The 20,398-nt window shown below is 35.0% G+C and overlaps 1 protein-coding gene across 4 annotated transcripts in view; it reads left to right on the forward strand.

Annotated features, from left to right (window-relative positions):
* Positions 1-20,398, forward strand: part of ORC3 (origin recognition complex subunit 3) — a 61,868-nt gene that overhangs the window by 14,149 nt on the left and 27,321 nt on the right. For all 4 annotated transcript variants that reach the window (XM_047858203.1, XM_047858201.1, XM_047858204.1 and 1 more), the window contains 7 exons: positions 1,038-1,142; positions 2,169-2,317; positions 3,591-3,724; positions 5,382-5,541; positions 7,018-7,131; positions 12,458-12,591; positions 13,071-13,134. In XM_047858203.1, the coding sequence (XP_047714159.1) occupies positions 1,038-1,142; positions 2,169-2,317; positions 3,591-3,724; positions 5,382-5,541; positions 7,018-7,131; positions 12,458-12,591; positions 13,071-13,134 (860 nt within the window). The remainder of the gene's footprint in view (positions 1-1,037; positions 1,143-2,168; positions 2,318-3,590; positions 3,725-5,381; positions 5,542-7,017; positions 7,132-12,457; positions 12,592-13,070; positions 13,135-20,398) is intronic.

Raw genomic sequence — 20,398 nt, forward strand, 5'->3', positions numbered from 1 at the left:
TAGAAAATTTTTTTTTGTTTATTGGTGGCCTAGATTCTGAACCTTTTGTTTTTCTTCTAGCCAGTTGAAGTTTTATAGTAGCAATTATCAAGCAGTTTCAAGATAGCTGCTGTTGCCACCTGCCTAAGTGCCAAAGCACTTTCTAGAAATCTCAGATTGTGACGTAAAGGAAAGTGTCAGTCAGTAGAATTTTTTCCAATGTGATAGGGAAATTCCACTCAACTCTGATAACTGCATGCACAGCACTAAACTCTGACTTGTGGAAATGAGAATGAGAGGCTTAGTAAATACCTAAAGTACCTGAAGTTTTGTTTTTAGCCTCTTTCCTCAGAAATCAGCTTAGTGTGTATTTTACTATTGTATTTACTACAACAGTCATTAATAGGATTAGTGATTGGATTCTCCTCACTTGTTAAGTCAGGATCACAGTAAACCCGGAATCTGTAGCCCTTATTTTTGAATGAGTATTTTAAAGAGTACTTTATGAATTTGACAAAGTAATAAAATTACTCCTAAGATGTTTTCATGGGTTAACTACACATTCTCAGTAATGTTTTTTAAAGAGAGATTATGCTAAATACCCTTTCTGACAAGTATTTTGTGTGCTTCCAGATATCTATTGTTAATGGAGATCTCTTCATTTATGCAGGATATTTTCTTGGTTTCTGTTATTAATCATGGGGTTTTTTTTGTTACTCATATTTTTTTTTTTCAACGTTTTTATTTTTTATTTTTGGGACAGAGAGAGACAGAGCATGAACGGGGGAGGGGCAGAGAGAGGGAGACACAGAATCGGAAACAGGCTCCAGGCTCCCAGCCATCAGCCCAGAGCCTGACGCGGGGCTCGAACTCACAGACCGCGAGATTGTGACCTGGCTGAAGTCGGACGCTCAACCGACTGCGCCACCCAGGCGCCCCTTGTTACTCATATTTTTAAAAATATTTTTATTCAGTAATTCACTAGACATGTTAAGTAGCTTTGTTGTTAAATTATTTATAGTACAATGATGGTATAATACTGATGTATTATCCCATAGGTGTGAATGTAACTGATCATGATTTAACATTCAGAAGTCTAACAGAAGCCCTTCAGAATAATGTCACTCCATATGTAGTCTCATTGCAAGCTAAAGATTGTCCAGGTACAGTATAAATGCCCTAATAACCTTGGTGAAATGTTACAGATCTCTTCTGACCTTCTTTCTACCCCCCCGCCCCTCCGCCCTAGCTTTGTTGATCCCTTTTTATTTGTGGGAAGAGCATGGCACAACATTTGGGCAGGGTGAGGTTTATTGCCTATCATGGTAATGTTGACTGTTGCAGGACTCATTGCCACCTTTTGCTTCCTTTATTCCAGCCCCCCCCCCCCCCCCCACTGTATCAGCTTCACTGCCAGTAATAGTTTAGATATTTTATGAGATGTGTTCCCTAACCCGGTAAAAGTCTAATAAGTTGGAAGGTTTGGGACAGGGAGCTAGAATTAAGGATTGGGGAGCTCTTATTTATCCCAACAGAGAATAGACTGTGTAGGCTCATATTTCAGCCTCCAATCATCTTATTGTCCTGCTCTGAAAGATTAGCATGGTAAAAAATGTCCATTGCCAGAGCTAATCTATATGAAACCATTAAATCGTAAAGGATATGGACACTAATAGAGTAAAATGGAATGAGATTTGAATTGACATAAGGGCTTTATGTGCTTATATTACTTTCATAATCATAAACTGATTGGAACTGATTAAGTCAAAGCCCTTAGGACATCTTTTAAAATGACTATAAGGAAGATTTGTAATCAGTAAAATAACTTATGTAAGTAACACTTTTGATCGTTTTTAGAGGCCTTAAAAATTTTTTGCTGTCTAGTGTAACTTAAATATATAGTGTCCTCATAAGATTTATAGTTTTTGTGTTTACACATTTACTTAGGTAACATTTTTAGTATAGATAGTATACATAAACTTTGGCTTAGTGTTAGTCTGAATTAATGAAATTTCAATATTAAAGAGAAGATACTAATGAACATTAATAGTTAAAATGTTAAATGTTACATTAATGTTAAGTGTAAAAGAATACATTCTGCCCAAATGTAATATACTGATTAAGAAGTTTCAGTTGTTTCATATTTGTTTTAAAGGGAGATAAGCTTTCTTACCTTTTATATTCTGCAGATATGAAACATTTTTTGCAAAAGCTGGTCTCAAAGTTGATGAACTGCTGTGTAGATGAGGAATCCAAAGAGGAAAGTATTCAGGTCACCCAGAAAAAGACATTTTGTTCAATGGATTCTCTTTCCAGCTGGTATATGAGTGTCACACAGGTACATGTAAACTGACAATTTTTGGGGGGGGATTTGCATCTGATTGAAGAGGCTTAGAATTGCATTAAACGTAATACTGTTCTAATAAGAATATGCTTATGCACCCTGGCTGTTAAGTAATGGTAGCTACTTACTTTTCCTAAGGCTATTAGAATTTTAAAGTATTCTTTTATCAGTATGCAGTCTAATTCCTGGTAAGTATTTAGGTTCTCATTTTACAAGGCCATTTTATTTGTGGGAGAATGTCATCTAGTGACAAAAACAGCATCAGGAATTGGTTCTGTGGCAGATTCTATCTCTGTGACAATGGCTATGACTTTAATATATTATCTCTTAGGTTCCTCAATATTTGCTTTTGTGTGGTTGAACCATGCTGCCAGTTCCCAGTGTCAACTTAGTCCAATGAGAAATAGTCATTTTTTAAAAAAATCTAATTTGTTCCACATTTACAATTCTTGGGGAATAAATGGTCTATAAGTAAAGTACACTCAACAGTAAACAGTTAACTAAAAAGACGTTCCATTCTGCCATCACAATCTCTGGTGAGAATGAACAACCTAGGTGATTCATGGATAACTGTACCATAAACCACAGCTTTGGTTTATGATGCCGTGTAGCCAGATACTATGGGAAAAAATACTGTGGTAACATTTTCTGATAAAACGTATTTGCTGAAGTCGACCACAAGTGAAGTTTCATTTTGCTTTATATAGGAATTAAGTTGGGTCTCATGCATATCATGATATCTTAATTTGATCCACAATTTTAAATTTTCTAGAAATCAGATGCTACATGCAGTTTATGTCAGATATCTTTAAAAGATTGGGATTGGACCAGATGATATTAAAGGTGCTTTTCAACTTGAAATTTAACAGTAGCAGACCAGCAAGTAGTGTTGTTTATTGTGCTTTTCAATTAAAAATACTAGTTCTCACCTTAAAGCAAAGCAACATATAACATTCTATTAACAGAAAAAATAATTTATAGAAAATGTTCTCCCCATGCTTTTTTGTCATTTTCTCAGATAGCAAAAAAATATAAATATTTCATATGAGTTATAGATTTTACTGAACCTTTTTCTTGGTTATTATTCCCATGTCAGACACAAAAAGATTCTGCTAATAACTGTTGGAATGAGTTTCTCTTTATTATGTGGGAGAAATAAAAGAAAAAGCATTACTGTAAAATGTAAAGGGAGATATATCATTGTAGTGTTGTAGCATTGTTTGAATGGTAAGGCTTACTTTTAACTCCTTTTTACGTGACTTTAAAGAAGACAGATCCAAAACTGCCAAGGAAAAAGAGGACTTCGTCTAGCCAATGGCAGTCTCCTCCTGTTGTGCTTATCTTAAAGGATTTGGAAAGCTTCACCACAAAAGTACTCCAGGACTTCATAATTATCAGCAGGTAGATGATATATCACCTGGCTTTTACATAAAATTCTTTTTCTTAAGGAAACATGTAACTTTTAACTTGAAGAGCAACCTTTTCCAGAGAAAATGAATGGCAGTTTAATCTTCATTTTAATACCAACTGGATAGAAACCAGAATGATTTAAAATTCCTTATAATTAAATGTTCAAAGACCTCCTATCAGATTTTCATTTGCCTTTTGATCCAAGAATGAGATCAAAAGACTAAAGTTAGCCACCTTTTAATTAGTATGAAAAGGCAATATAAAATGTAGTTTCTCTCACCAAGGTCGTCTGTCTCTTGCCCATTAAATCGATAAATTACTCCAGCTTGAGATGTTTGTCAGGTCTTATTTTCTGATACCTATCCACCATTAGAAGCTCTGAGTTATATATAGCTCTTCTGAGCAAGTATGTTTTCTAAATAATATTATCTTATATAATTTTTATAATGAGAAACTATTTTCATGATCTCATTGGATTTTCAGGGCATTCCTGTGAAATTCAGAATTGAACTAACTAACCCTATTTAAAATCCAGTGACATGTATTTGCCGTGGTGCATTTTTAGGATATAATTTATTTTGGCTTTTTCTGTATGTTAACTTAATAGGTGTGGCTAAATTTACCTAAAGCTATATATTGTCTTATAATTACTATTTTGATAGTGTCTTTTTTTCCCCCATAGAAACTAAGATTTCTAGATTCTAAGAATTTTCTTAATGCTAAAACTGAACTGCTTAACATGCTTGAAAGTTGCACACTAAGAATATTGACAAAAAAGCTGTACTTTTTTGGAGCTTAGACTTGTGACTCCTGTTGCCATCTAAAGTGAGAAAGAACTTAGAGCAGTAACAGAGCCAGGGCACTCCACTCCTATGAAGGTAGAACTGCATAGCTAGAATACTGACAAGCAATAGCCATTAGGAGAGAGCAAACAAAATCATCAGCCATGGTACAAAGTGTTCAGACCCACAGTAGCTCTCAAAGATAGTGCTGTTTTACTCTGTGGGAGTCATTTGTGTTCATACTAGTAATACTAGGAATAAATCATGTCCAATAAGTTTGAGTTAATGCAAGGAAAGTATGTAACATTTGTAAATGGTGTCCATTAAAAATATGTCTTACATATGTGTAAGGAAAGTTTCCTGTTTCTTAGCTATTATGTATAGCTGGGTGACATAGTGTTTGTTAGAAATGTGCATAAATAGAATAAGTTACCTTGAAAAATGTGAGCTTCACGTCACTGAACTCTTAAAGCATAGACTGGATGTCTAACTGTTAGGAAGACTATAGAGCTCAAACTTTGGATGAGAGGTTCAATTGAATATCTAACTCTTCTAACACTTGAGATTGTATAACCTTAGAGAGAGGCACTTGATCTCTCTGGACCTCTGTATTCTTATTTATAAAATGAGAGGATCTTTCAGTAGATTGATTTCAGAGCTAGAATGTCTGGGAAAAAAACATCTATATTACTTTAATGGGAAAATAAGTGACCTAGAAAATTTTAGTACTTAGAATGATATTCTTCATCAGTGTCTTATACAGTAGACATTCAGATAAAGATGGTCTTAATTTGAAATTTGATGTATTGAAATATATTTGCTAAAAAAAGAAAAATCCCAATTTTGTATTTTCCTTTGAAAACCAGTCAACATCTACATGAATTTCCACTAATACTCATTTTTGGAATTGCCACGTCTCCTATTATCATCCATCGGTTGCTTCCTCATGCAGTATCATCTCTGTTGTGCATAGAACTTTTCCAGTCTCTGTCCTGCAAGGAGCACCTGACTACGGTACTTGATAAGGTAAAAAGAAAAAATTGTATCAGTGAAATAGGATGAAAAGAAGACAGCCAAGAATAGATGATAAATGTAAACATTAGTGATAAATTTCTGAATCTCTCAGAGTATGATATTGAACATATTTCTTCACATTTTTTTATATTTAATGATTTTTATAGGGCACAATATTGCCTCTTCAGATAAAATAAAAGCTTTGTAGAAAGAATGATTCTATTTTTCTGTATCTACCTACCTACCTATCAATCAGTCATTACTCAGTGGAAAATTTTAGGTTTTTAATAAATTTTAACAAAATTTAGTCATTTCCTAAAAACAGCAACCATGTTTTTACTCCTACATTTTATTTAAAGTAATTTGAGGGGCGTCTGGGTGGCTCAGTCTGTTAAGCATACTACTTCGGCTCAGGTCATGATATCGCACTCTATGAGTTTGAGCCCCATGCTAGCCTCTGTGCTGACCTCTCAGAACCTGGAGCCTGCTTTGGATTCTGTGTCTCCCTCTCTGTCTGCCCCTCCATTGCTCAAGCTCTGGGTGTCTGTCTGTCTCTCTTAAAGGTAAACAGTAAAAAAAATAAAATAATTTGATATTTTTAGTGGACCCTTTCCTGTCATTGCTGCTCTTGGCAGAAGATAAATACTGACATTTCCTCAGACCTTAGCTCTATGTTTCAATTAGTTTTAGTTCTGTTTCTACCTAAATTATTATTGACCTTCCACAAAGTGTTGCCAGACTCAACTCTTTCAAGGTGTGCTTTATATTGCTTGTGTAAGGTAAATTATGAAAAACTTCCATTTATTTACTGACCACTTATACATTTTTTCCCCATGAAGCTGGTATCCGTTTGTTTATGGATACTTTGAGGAAAATTTTTATAGCTGCCGTATTTAAAATTGCTCGATTGTGGTCAAATGCACGTGGCCTTTTATAACTACATTTCAGTTTTAAAAGCCTAGTGTGACTTTTCATTTTCAGGTATAAAATCTTCACTTTAGGCCATTGAAAATTAGCTGAGTAATACAAATGCAGCTATTTTGTAACAGATAACATCTGTTCATTTGGGGTTTTTCATTCAACAGTACATAATGTGTTATTCCTCATAAATGTGTGTAAGTTAGGGATGAAAAAGAAATCTTATAATAAGAATTACCAAAGCCTATAGCTTCTTCAGTGGCTTCTGGTGGGAGAAGACGGATTGTATAGTTAATAGATGGTATTTTTTTAAATTAGTAATTGAATGGAAGATGGTGGACATCTTTGATTCTGAAGATGTAGTATGAATAGCTTCTTTTGGTTATGATTCTTACGTAAATTAATTTAAAGTTTTAGTTGATATTTGACCTAAAAATAACCTAGCTACTTTTATAGCTTTCATGGTTACTGTGTCATAGTATCATTCTTTGCCTCATGATTTATACTTGATATTTATGAAGAGTAAAGACTAATAAGGAGTGTGTCCTATTCCCCTTTTATGTCTTTCAGCTACTTCTTACAACTCAGTTCCCCTTTAAACTAAGTGAAAAAGTGCTACAGATTTTGACCAACATCTTTTTGTATCATGATTTCTCAATTCAAAACTTTATAAAAGGACTTCAGGTAAGAAGACGCTAATGGGTGTGAAAGTTCATAAGCTGATTCTAAGTAATTTGCATATTATTTGAAACTATTTAGTGTGATAAGACATTTTAAATGGCAAACTCTAAAATAAGTAAATTCAAGTGTCATCTGGGTGGCTCAGTCGGTTAAGTAACCAACTTCGGCTCAGCTCATGATCTCACAGTTTGTGAGTTTGAGCCCCGCATCGGGCTCTGTGCTGACAGCTCAGAGTCTGGAGCCTGCTTCAGATTCTGTGTCTCCCCATCTCTTTACACCTCCCCTGCTCACGCTCTGTGTCTCTCTGTCTCTCAATAATAAATAAATGTTAAAGAAAAAAAAATTTTAAATAAGTAAATTCAAGTTATGTTATTCTAGGCTCTACCATTTCTTAGTTACCTGCAGCAAAACATAGAGAATATATTAATGCAGATGTCAAAAATGGATAAAGACATCCCACACACCCCCTGCACTCCAATGATTCTTAACTATTTAGGGGTAGGGAGGAAGGGACTCTTATTTATTTATTTTTTTAATATATTTATTTTGAGGGAGAGAGAGCATGAGCAGGGAGGGACAGAGAAAGAGAGGGAGAGAGAGAATCCAGAGTAGGCTCCACACTGTCAAGACAGAGCCCATTGACACTGGGCTCAATCTCAGGAACTATGAGATCATGACTTGAGCCAGGTTTAACCAACTGAGCCACCCAGGTGCCCCTAGGGACTTTTTTTGTTTGTTTGTTGTGAGATTCTTGATTTCTTCCTAAAAAATACTATATATGAGGGATCAGCAAATTTTCTGTAAAGGATCAGATATTAAATATTTTTGGCTGTGAATGCTACATCTCTGTTGCATATTCTTTTTCTTCTTTTTAAATAACCAGTTAAAGATATAAAAAACATTTGTAGTTCCTCGGCCATGTAAAAATAGTCTATGGGCCATAGTTTGTTGTCCCTTGCACATATATGTATATGTATTCATTTGTATTTATTCTTGCATATTGGGAAAGCAGTTTTACTAAGGTTTCATGAATTGCCAGAAGAAAATTCATGAACTCAGCTTCATACTATCTGTTCTAAACTACAAAAGGAGCCCATTCTCCAGTTATTTGGAAGTTAATGTTATCTTCTTCTCTTGGCATCTACCTTAAAATACCTTAGCAAAGTGTAGTCATTATAAATACATGCCATTGTAAATACATGTTACTAAAACCAATATATTAGTAACCTTCAGTACAAAAGTGCAATATTATAATACCTCACATTTGTGTAGTAACTTGAAGTTTACAAATTATTTCTGTTATGTATTTTTTCTCCATGTAAAACACTGTAGTGCTCTCTTATGGCTAACATATGTCTTTTTTTCCAACCTGACTTTAAAAAAAAAATATTTCAAAGCAACAAAATTACCTTAGCAATATGCGAAATTAAATGATATTGAGGTATAATACATTTCCTAATTGTTTTTTACATTTATTTATTTTTGAGAGACAGAGCACTAGTGGGGAGGGGGCAGAGAAAGAGAGAGAGACAGACAGACAGACAGAATCCAAAGCAGGCTCTAAGTTCTGAGCACAGAGCCCGACGCAGGGCTTGAACTCACAAACCGTGAGACCATAACCTGAGCCAAAGTCAGATGCTCAACCGACTGAGCCACCCAGGCACCCCAAGATCTAATACATTTCTAATTTGCTTCTCTCATACATTTTACTTCACTCATTTGTTTACTGAAAAGTATTTATCAAGAGCCGACTGTAAGCCAAGAATTATGCTGAGCCCTAGAGATACAGAGGACAAGGAAATCTCTGCCTTCAGATTGCTCTTTTGTTTAGTGAAGGAGGCAGAATGGGAAATTACAGTTCTCAATAGTCAGTGCTATGAAAGAAACGTGTGAGGATTCCATAAGAAAACGAAAGTATATCCTAAGGAATAGAGGCTCACCAGATTAAAATGGGAAGCGCATTCTAGGTAAAGACAACAGTAGAGGGAGAGAGAACTGTTGGAGGACTACTGCACTGATCTAGACAAGATATAACAAGGGCTACACTAAGGTTGTGATAGTGGAACTAGAGAGGAGGAATCAGATTTAGGGATGAGATAGAATCGACAGACCCTGGTGACTAAGTGGATGATAGGATGCATAAGAGAACCATAAGTTCTATCTTGGCAAATGGATTGGAGGTGGTACCATTTATTAAGTATATGTGTTAATATAAAGTGAAGAGCCACTTAGAAAAAGGTGAGTTTCTTTTTGTATATGGTTTTTTCAGGTATGTTGGGTAATAAAGATTTGGCACTCAGGAGAAAGATCTGGAAGTAAATAGAAATATTTAGGATTTATCATTAAAAGGTGGTGGTTGAAGTCACATAGTGAGGATGAGGCATCATCCAGAGGAGTGAGGAAAGGACTAAGATTAGAATCTGATTGTAAGCTGACAAGAGTAATAGAAAAGAAGACTAAAAACAATAAGGAAAACCAATAGAAAGTAGAGTAACATTGAAGTCAAGAGAAGAATGAGTTTTAGGTAATATCATTTCTCAAATACCATTGAGAAAGCAAGCAAAGAAAAGGGTATTCATAGAATTATGTAATCTCTTGGGGTCTCAGTTTTCTCATCTGTAAAATAGGGAATCAGATTAGATGATTTTATCGGTTCCTCATAAGTTACTAAGCACCTCCTTTGTGCTAGCTCGTACTAAGTATTTACATTGTTTCATTAATGGGTACTATTATCCTCAGTTTTGCAGGTGAGGAAACAGAGGGTTAGGTTAAGTAGCTTGGCCAAGGTCACACAGCTTTTAAGTGGTAGAGCCGTTAGACCCCATTTGTCTACTTTTCCTAATCATCAGTGGGAAGTAATGCGTTAAGTCCTATTTTCCATAGGGGGTGCAGTAGGGTATATAATCATTCTGTATATGTTTAAGGTTTTCCTTCATTAGTTGGATATGTTGACCAATTTGTTGACCCAGATTTTGAGAACATACTTAGACAAAGTAGGTGATACTGGGTTCTTATTTATAACTCTACTGTAAGTCATGTGACTTCCTCCCATCTCTCCTCCCCAGCAAGTCCCTTATATGTTTGTTTTTTACTTTTCTCATATTTAAAAAGTGATGTTAACATTGGAATAAATACTATCACAATATAATTGAAAAATGCAAGTAAGAAACAAGATTTTGTTAATATGTGTGAAAATAATTTAGCACTTGGCATGAACAGTTACTTTCTGTTTGGTATTTGTTTCTAAGTAAGGCTGGCTCTTTTCTTACAGCCTCATCCTTCCTCCAGAATGAACTATTTTGGAGGATTTCCTCTACCCTTGGGTATCTGGTCTTCAGCTCTATAGGCTCAGAGATTCATTATCAGTTTACCCAGTAAGGATCAAGCTCAAATACCTTAATACCAATATATAAGCTATCATGTTAATTTATTAATTTGTGATGGGAAATTCTATTTTTTAGTGACAAGACTGTGTTTTGTCCACTCTCTAGGGAAACTGTCTAGTATCAAGGTGTCTGGAAAAACCAAATTGGCCATAAAAAGGTTGCTTAGGGTCAAGTTTTTAACATTTGAATAGTCTTGTAAGATACATCTTACAAGTTATGGTAGGTTCTGGAAAATCATTCCCCCTTATACTATGGGGACAACAGCACTCTTAACATTTAAATTTACCAGATATTGTACCATGTTTTTCTTCATGAAATAAAACTGAATTTAAAAAGATATCTTTTCTTTAGCTATTTCTCATTTTTCATTATTTTTTTTATCAGAAGGGAGAGTTTCTACCATTGTAACATTTTTATTCAGCAGACCAAATTTTTTCACTGATTTTATAGATGAATATTTTCTTGTGAGTATTTGGACATCTATTAAACTCTGAGGTCACACCCCAGTCCTGTCCCCACCATATTTACTGTTGCTGTGAGTTGGTTCTGCAGAGAGTTGATCTATCCATTCATATTAGTTTCTTCTAATACATACTTCAGAGATTACAATTTTCTGAGCTTGTCCACAAAATCAGAGTCTTAAAATATTAAAGATACAGAATGATTTATGCATTGTTTGTAGTGTTATTGTGACATTAAATATATTAGTGCCATACTTTTGCTGTTTAAAAAAAACCTTAGTGTGCTGTTTCAAAAGGCCACATGCACCCCAATGTTTATAACAGTGCTATCAGTAATAACCAAAGTATGGAAAGAGCCCAAATGTCCATCAACAGTTGAATGGATAAAGAAGATGTGGTGTGTGTGTGTGTGTGTGTGTGTGTGTGTGTGTGTGTGTATATATATATATATATATATATATATATATATATACACACACACATACATATATACATATACATACATACACACATGTGTATATATATATATACACACACACATACATATATACATATACATACATACACACACACACACACACACACACAATGGAGTATTACTCGGCAATCAAAAAGAATGAAATCTTGCCATTTGCAACTATGTGGATGGAACTAGAGGGTATTATGCTAAGTGAAATAAGTCAGAGAAAGATAAATATGTGACTTCACTCATATGAGGAATTTAAGATACAAAGCAGATAAACATAAGGGAAGGGAAGCAAAAATAATTTAAAAACAAGGAGGGGGACAAATCATAAAAGACTCTTTTTTGTAATTTTATTTTTTACATTTATTTATTTTTGAGAGACAGAGACAGAGCACAAGTGGGGGGAGGGGCAGAGAGAGGGGGACACAGAATCTGAAGCAGGCTCCAGGCTCTGAGCTGTCAGCACAGAGCCTGACACAGGGCTCGAACTCACAAACCGTGAGATCATGACCTGAGCCAAAGTCAGACACTCAACTGACGGAGCCACCCAGGCACCCCAAAACATAAGAGACTCTTAAATGCAGAGAACAAACTAGGGTTGCTGGAGGGGTTGTGGGTGGGGGGATGGGCTAAATGGGTAAGGGGCATTAAGGAAGACACTTGCTGGGATGAGCACTGGGTGTTATATATAGAGGATGAATCATTGGAATCTACTTCTGAAATCATTATAGCACTGTATGCTAACTAACTTGGGTATAAATTAAAAAGTAAATAAAAACAAAACAAAAACTCTTTAAAATAAATAAGAAACCAGTTTATATAAAAGAATCTGCAGGGGGGACTGTTTACTTAATTTGACTGCTCTGGAAACCTAGATCTTAAACATATCTTGGCCAGGTCTATATTACAGTGCTAATACCAGAGGGATTTATTTATGAAGCAACAAAAAGGTTTGTTGACATGAAGTTACTCTGTGGAATTAGAATGACATTATATAATCTTCACATTTATTTCAGCTTTCTCTATTAGAACATTTCTACTCTCAGCCCCTCAGTGTCCTATGCTGTAATCTCTCGGAAGCCAAGAGAAGAATAAATTTTTTATCAGAAAATCAATGTGAAAACATCCGACGTCTTCCATCATTTAGGAGGTAAAAAGAGAAGTGTATATTTAACACATAATAGAATTTCGAGTAAAAAAAAGTATCTCAGATCTAGCTATTTTTGAAGTGGGGAAAGAAAAAAATAACCATTTTATATAGAGCACAGTAAAACCTTTCTGTTTTCACTCGTGAGATTTCTTTGTTGGATTTGAAAACATACCATAACGAAAAATATTTTTACAAAGGGATATAATTTGCAGTTTCTCCAGAGTTACTTTTATAAAGAACATTTTCTGATTCTGGAGTTTATGGCTTTTGTTTATGATTAGATCCCTAGATTCTGAAGTATAGCTGCTTTGTGGAGTTAGAAATTACTATTAAACCATGACTATTATCTTGAATTTATTTTTGAGAAGAAATAAAAGAATGTGGCCACCAATCTAGGTAGTTCTTTTCCCCCATGTGATAGTCATATCTTTAGAATGTTTAATTTTCTCTCTTTGTGTACGGGATGGTGAAAATTTTAGGCACGTGGAAAAGCAAGCTTCAGAAAAGCAAGTTGCACTATTGACCAATGAGAGATTTTTGAAGGTAGGAATGTGGATGTATTTGTTTCAGTTTTACTTTTTTTTTTCTTCATGAAAAACAATGGGCACATAAAATTTATTCATTGAATTTATAAAACATACCTGTCTGTCCTAATATGCTTTTCACAGTGAATTAGTGGGTCTTGATGATCATATAGGAGTATGACTATTGAAGATGACACAAAACTTTCTCTAAAAGATGACCTTTTTTATTGAGACAAAATATTAACTACAGGTTTATCGTATGGTGTATTTCGAAAATACTTTTGAGATCTCAACTTTATTTCCATATTCCATTTTGGAATCTGCAGGCAGTGTCATTTTAATGTTTTTTTAAAGGCTGTCATAAATAAAGGCACATAGAAGCCATGCAGTTTAGGGACCCACTGCTAAGTGGGTATTGATTTGATTTGAAAAAGATATCATTCTATATTGATACAATGCCAGGGAAGAAGTAATGAGCTTAGAAAATTGAATGAACAATACAACACAGGGAATATCAAAAGGAAGATTTTTTTGGTTCTTTCTTGAGTAAATGATACTCAGACATGGTACATAATTCAAAAGGCGAAGATAATATACAGTGAAAACACTCCCTCACACCTTTACCCTCCAACTACCTACTTTCTTTTCCTAGATACAGTTAGTGTTACTAGTTCCTTATGTGTTTTCCTAGAAAGATTTTTCACATATACAAGGAATTTTACGTATTTTAGGAGTTTCCTTCTTTCTTTTACAGAATATAAATGAGTATATTATATATGCTGTTCTGCACCTGTTTTATTTTGCACTTAATGTTGAAAATCATTTCATATCAATACTGAGTGTGGTATAGTACTTTTGGGATGAATGTACCTTCATTTTACATAGTAAGTCCCTTAATGATGGACAACTAGAAATGCATAGTGTCACATTTGTTTTCATACTTGTCATGCCTTTTTTAAGGAAAAAGTTGTCAGAAAATTGTAATAAAATTAAGATGAGATTGAAGTAGCCCTATTACTAGTGTAAAGGTTTTGCTGGCCCAGACTGTTTTCAAATTTTGAGTGAAAGAATGTTAGTTCCTAGAGGGTGTGTGTTCTGTATAGCTCTGAATACTAATTTACCTTCTATTCATAAATGCTAAAAAGAGAATGGCTTTTTTATAATTGAGATATAATTGACATACAGTATAACAGTGGACAGTGGCTTTTTGTTGGGCATTATTTCTAATGCAGAATCCACACTGGGCCATAATATAAAATCACTTCTAGACTGGGTTTAATAATCACTTTAATCATCTCTGTAACCTTTTTAGAGCAGTATAAGAAGTTTTCACGTCCTAATGCAGGTTGTTTTGGTAGAGGGAACTTTAAGAACTAGTGGAAAGGGATGTGTGCATGTTTACCGAGTTTTAAGATTAGATGGATTAGCTCTGCTGAGTCAGCTAGTTGCCAAGTGCATTTCCTGCTAGAGCATATTTTCAGAAGCCAGGAATAGATTTTTAAAGAGTACTTTTAACCATTGAAATGACAAAGGGAGAGAATCTCTAGGCTCATCTGTTGTAGAAATAGTCTGACATTTATCTCTGCTTCTCAGTAACATTTCATGTATTTTCTAAGCATTTATTTATCTGTTCTTGTTCTTATTGCACTTATCAGCCCCATTTGTTATTATCTGCTGTATTCATTTTAGGATTGCATATTTTGTTATTTAAAGGCTTATTTTCTTGAGACTTACATAGTGAGAAATAGGAAAGTACACAAGGATTTGTAGCTTACCCTAAAAAAGTCATGTGCAGGTCACCTGCTAAATTCAAAGACCAAAAGAGGTCTGTGAGGGGCACCCGGGTGGCTCAGTTGGTCAAGTGTCTGACTCCTGATTTCGACTCAGGTCATGATTCATGGTGGGCTGTGAGTTCAGGCCCCACATTGGGCTCTGTGCTGAGCATGGAGCCTGCTTAAGATTCTCTCCCTCTCCCTTTGCTCTTCTTGCACATGTGCTCTCTCTAAAAAAAAACCAACAAGGTCTATGAAAAAGATTAATCAACATGTCTGTGGATTTTTGTAGTTTAGAGTAAAAGTATCTTTGTATATTTTATTCATTTATTTAAGCATTTATTATTCTTTTTCTCCTTTTATGGTTTTTTTAAACACATAATCAATTTTTATATGTATTTTACCATGATAAAAATTGGAAAAAACCCCACATGATAATTAAAAGTATGGTACTTGGTGATACAGGGGAAGATCCTGATTATGACCTCAGCAAATTTCAACTTGCATTTCAACTCCAGCTACTTGTTAGCCAGGTATACCTTAGAAAAATCACTCACCCTATTTAAGCTTCAATTTCCTTATTTATAAAATGGGACAATAATTCCTAGTGTGATTTCCTCATACGGTTAGTGATAATCAAAGTCCATTCAGCAAATGAGAGTGATTTATGAACAAATATACAGTAAAACTTTTATAAATGTGAATCATGAATATTGTTATTACTTTTCTCTATGATTAAAAATTAAGATCAATGTGAATGTGTAGTTTCGTATATTACATATTCTGTATTATGCATACTAAATGTAATATTCTTGCATTACATGGTTGCATAGATTATGTAGTTATGTAGATATGTGTACTGTTAGAATTTATCACACTCAGATTTTGAAGACATAGACCTCAAAGTATACTCCAGAGAAATTTATACTCTTTATATCTAGATTCTTTCGTCCCTGAATATCTACTTTGCTCCCTACCCTGATTAACTAAACCCAGTAGTTCTTAAACTTTAGTATGTATCAGAATCATGGGGAGGGCTTGTTAAAACACTGATTAATGGCCTCCATCCCCAGAATTTCTGCTTTTGTAGCTCAAATGTAGGTCCCGAGAATTTGCATTTCTAGCAAGGTCCCTGGTAATGCTGATGCCTTTGGTCTGAAGACCATTTTTGGGAACCACTTGAACTGGACTGGTTGCCTAGAAGGAAATGTTTATTGTTTCCCTTGCCATGTTCTCTTAAATTTAGAATTAATCTAAATTCTAACTTAAATGAAGGATTTATATGAATCATCCCCAGACTGGACTCAAGATGTTAAAAAAACCTTCAACTCCTTTAGAATTATGGACCCTCAGTTTCACAGATACAGCTTTAAAACTATATGTCAGCTTTGTATTTCATAAACTACATGGGTTTTTTGAAAGTATACTTTCAAATTTAAAAATTCAGCTGACTAAACCATATACATTTGTAGAAGTTTCACTGGGAAGTTCAAGCTAAGGCATGACATAGAGCTGATAAAAGATTAAAGATTATGTGCATTCTTTCATTTCTGAGTAGTCTGTCCTGTGAATGTATTGTGCAGCAGAGTACAGAGGCCAAAAAGTGCACTCTGACAGTTAACAATCTAGTCTTCCTATGCTTAAGCAGAATAGGCCTGCACAAGCTCCCATTAATGCAAACTTCTGATGACTCAAGAGCTTTCAAATCCTGTGGTAGAGAAGTGTAACCAGATAATCTTTTTTCTTTTTTGTTAATGTTGTTTATTTTTGAGAGAGAGATTGAGCAGGGGAGGGACATACAGGGAGGGGGACAGAGGATCCAAAGCAGGCTCCATGCTGACAGCAGAGAGCCTGACACAGGGCTTGAACCCGTGAATGGCAATATCATGACCTGAGCTGAAGTCAGACACTTATCTAACTGAGCCACCCAGGCGCTCCTATCCAGATAATCTTTAAAGTTTCTTTTGGCTCTAAAATGCTGTGATTTTATTTACTTGTTCATTAAACAGATTGGTAATTTTTTTTTTTTTTTTTTTTTTTTTGCTGACTAGTTAATTTATTTAGATTCCTCATTAAAATTTTATTTTAGCACATCTGTTTAATTGGAGATAGGTAAATTATTACTGTGGGTTTTAGGTGAAATAGCAAGAGCTGTTACTGTTTATATTTTTACCATGTTTTGCCTCATACCATTGCTTTAGTAATCAAGGTTTCTGGTTTTTTTTAACTTAACCCTTTAATTCATGAAACATTATTTCATGAGAAGCTGTCAAAGTGCCTTATATAGAACTTTCAAATTCTTCATAATTGCAAAGATGATTTTTATTATTGCTTGTCCCTGAAATTTTGTTTCAAGTCCAATATTAAGGAGAGCTTTGAAAAAGATTGTTGCCTCGTATTTGCATAATTATTATCTGATAATAAAAAACACTAGGCCTTAATATACTGGAAGGAATTTTTGAATAGTGAGAAATTCTTTTTCTTTCCATGAGCAAATGTTTCGGAGGAATGGAATATTAACAGCTTTTCCCAATTAGTAGATAGTTTTTATGCATTGTCTCATTTTGAGTCATAGCCACCACATACGACAGATGTTTTTATCCCTTTGTATAGATGAGGAGAGTCACAAAATGATTAAATAACTTTGCCTATCTAAAGTGTCACAATTAGCAAATGGTACATCTGGCATTAATACCCAGATCTGACATCATAACTCATACATTTTCTGTGATGCTTCATTGAAGAATTAGTATAGGGTGATGAGAAGGTGCCTAAGGTTCTGTATTAGTGTTTGAGAAATCAGAAATGAGCTTTCCAAATACTGTGGCAAGTTAACAGTGAAGATAATTTGTAGGAGGCTTAGAAAACTACTTGGTATTAGGTAGCTTTGGCCAGGTGTCATGGAGCACTACATGCTGCTGCTCAAATTAGAAAAGGAAACATTCACACACAAATATACACACTTTATTTTCAAAATACCTTGTAAAAAAAGCAAGTCTCAACACCATATCTAAGATTAGGCCCATTTTAATCCTGTGCTGACTACACCAACCACACCGTCTCTATTACCGGTAATGGCTGTTCATGTTGATCTGTCTTGTCAAGAAGTTACATTATACTTAGTATATTTAATAAATGACTAATTCCATGTACTTCACATAAGAAAATCTGTTTATATATTTTTATTCAAATCTTCCTTAAAGCTATTTGGCTTGGTTTCAACCCCTTTCAACTTAGATTCAATCTCTTGCGGGTGACAGGTGAAGTTTTTTATTCTGACTTGTTAATATTTTATGTCTCTATTCCCTCTGTACCCAGCAAGATTTTAAATCGGTTGAGAGTAGGAAGTAAGTCTTGGACTTGTTAGAATTGTAATTTGTTAGTATTAGAAAGATAACCTGATTGAATATGCTCATTTTACAAATGAAGAAATGTAGCCAAGAGAGAGGAAGTGAAATATCTAAGGTCGTAGAGCAAGTTAGTGGTAGATTTCTTTTCACCATTTAGTATGCTTTTCATGGTGATTCGTGAACAAAAGGCACAGAATTACTTCATGAGTTTGGTGGTAACCTGCCTTTCACCTACCTTTGCCTCCACCTCTTCTTTCTATTTCTTTTGACAGACAGGGCAGGAGGAGGGGGGAAATCCATTAGGAGAAATAATTAAAAGAAAAGAGAGGAAAGGAAGAAAATGACTGGAAACAAACTACTACATGTGATCAAACAAGCGAGGCTTTAGCACAATAGTGCAGCAGGAACGGGCAGCTTCAGTGCAAACCCTTCATCAAGTGCTGCTGGTCTGAAGTGCCCAGTGGGAACACAGAGAACAAAAGGCTGAGGCAGATGAGAGGAGAAGCACACAGGCCACACTAGTGCTGGGAGAAAGCCATGCTTTGGCACTCCAGGAGCTGGCTGTCATGTGATGAGACACTGAGAATCAAACACTGTTGGTCAAAGTTTCTCCATAATGAGAAAAATCATGCTTCGCTCTAGCAAGATGATAACTAAGAAAATGCTGTGTTCTTGGACAGCAGATACCTCTTATTCCTAAAATCCAGTGTCTGTTTCACCAGCTTTTGTTATCAGTGAATTGATTGAAAGGAACATATTATAAAAATTTACAGCCATTTTTACATAACTTACTTTAAATCTTCCTGGTGTCACTCTTCACCCCATACATAACATTCTGGACACAAAAGTAATAAATACTATGGAAAGTAGAAGAGAATTGCAAAAACTAAGCATCATGGCAAATATAATTCTGTCTGATCATATTTTCTTTATCTATATATATTTAAATTTTACATAGGTATTGGTTTCCTTTCCAAAGAAAGTAACCAGCTCAGTAAAAATAGGGGCCTTGTCATGTAAGTAAACAAGAATACATGAATGATTTTGACTGAATGACAGACAAGATTGATGTGATTGGAGATGGCTGATTTAAAAGGGTATACTATACATTTACTGGCCACCCACAGCCTAATATAAATGTGGCTTTTTAGGTCCGTAGTGGTTTCTTTGTTTTTTTTACCCTGAGTCAACATTTACAAATTGAGACATTTTACATTACAAATTCAGACTTCCATCTTTTGTTGAAAAATTAGTAAATCTGGCCCACATCCAGCAAGACAACAAGTGGTTGCTCTTATTTAGAAGGGAGACTGAGTGCATGTTGGCCTCCGTTCATTAATGTACTTCCTCATTCAACAAAGTTTGTGAGGGTCCACTGTGTGCCAGGTGTTAATCTAGGTTCTGAGAATATAGGAATGAAGAAAACTGACAAAAACCTCTGCCTTCATGGGGCTTACATGCTATCAAAAGAAGTAGGTAAAATATCTGTGTTGCTAAGGAAAAACAATGAAGGAAAAAAGCAGAATGTGAAGTTTGGTGTGCATGGGGAGTTGGATTGACATTTTAAATAAGGACCTTACTGAGAAGGTGAATTTTGAATAAAGACTAAAGGAAGTTACAGAGCTTGCCATGCAGGAATCTGGCAGAAGGGAATTCCAAACAGCAGCGAGACAGCAAGTGGAAAGGACCTGAGGTTGGAGCCTGTCTTGATGTTTGAAGAGGAGCAAGGAGGCTGCTCTTTTGTATTTGATATCAGAGAAATATCTTTGTTTGCGTCTCTTTATATCAAAGATCAGAAAAGACCACGAGGTCTTCATGTGTCAAGAAAAGAAGAAAGCATATCTCTTTGGGAAATAATGAATATTACTAGGCAAAGTGTATCTCTGTTAAAAAGAATCATCCTAACCACAGTTATGAAATAAAACAGTGGCAGCCATGACCAGTGTATGGCTGTGATTCCAGAGGAAAAATTTAACGACTGGAAAACAAGATTACTATTTGAACAGGCTTTGTTTTCACATGTGCATAGTGTGATGCTGCTGTAAGCATTAAGTGGAGAATTTTCTCAGCATCAAAACCTATAAAAAGGTGTTCATAAAGTGCATTAAGAATTGGCCTGGAGAGAAGCATTTGCAGATACGAATCTCAGTAAGACAAAGGA

Source organism: Prionailurus viverrinus, chromosome B2, assembly GCF_022837055.1.
Source record: "Prionailurus viverrinus isolate Anna chromosome B2, UM_Priviv_1.0, whole genome shotgun sequence".
In the NCBI taxonomy this organism is placed as follows: Eukaryota; Metazoa; Chordata; class Mammalia; order Carnivora; family Felidae; genus Prionailurus; species Prionailurus viverrinus.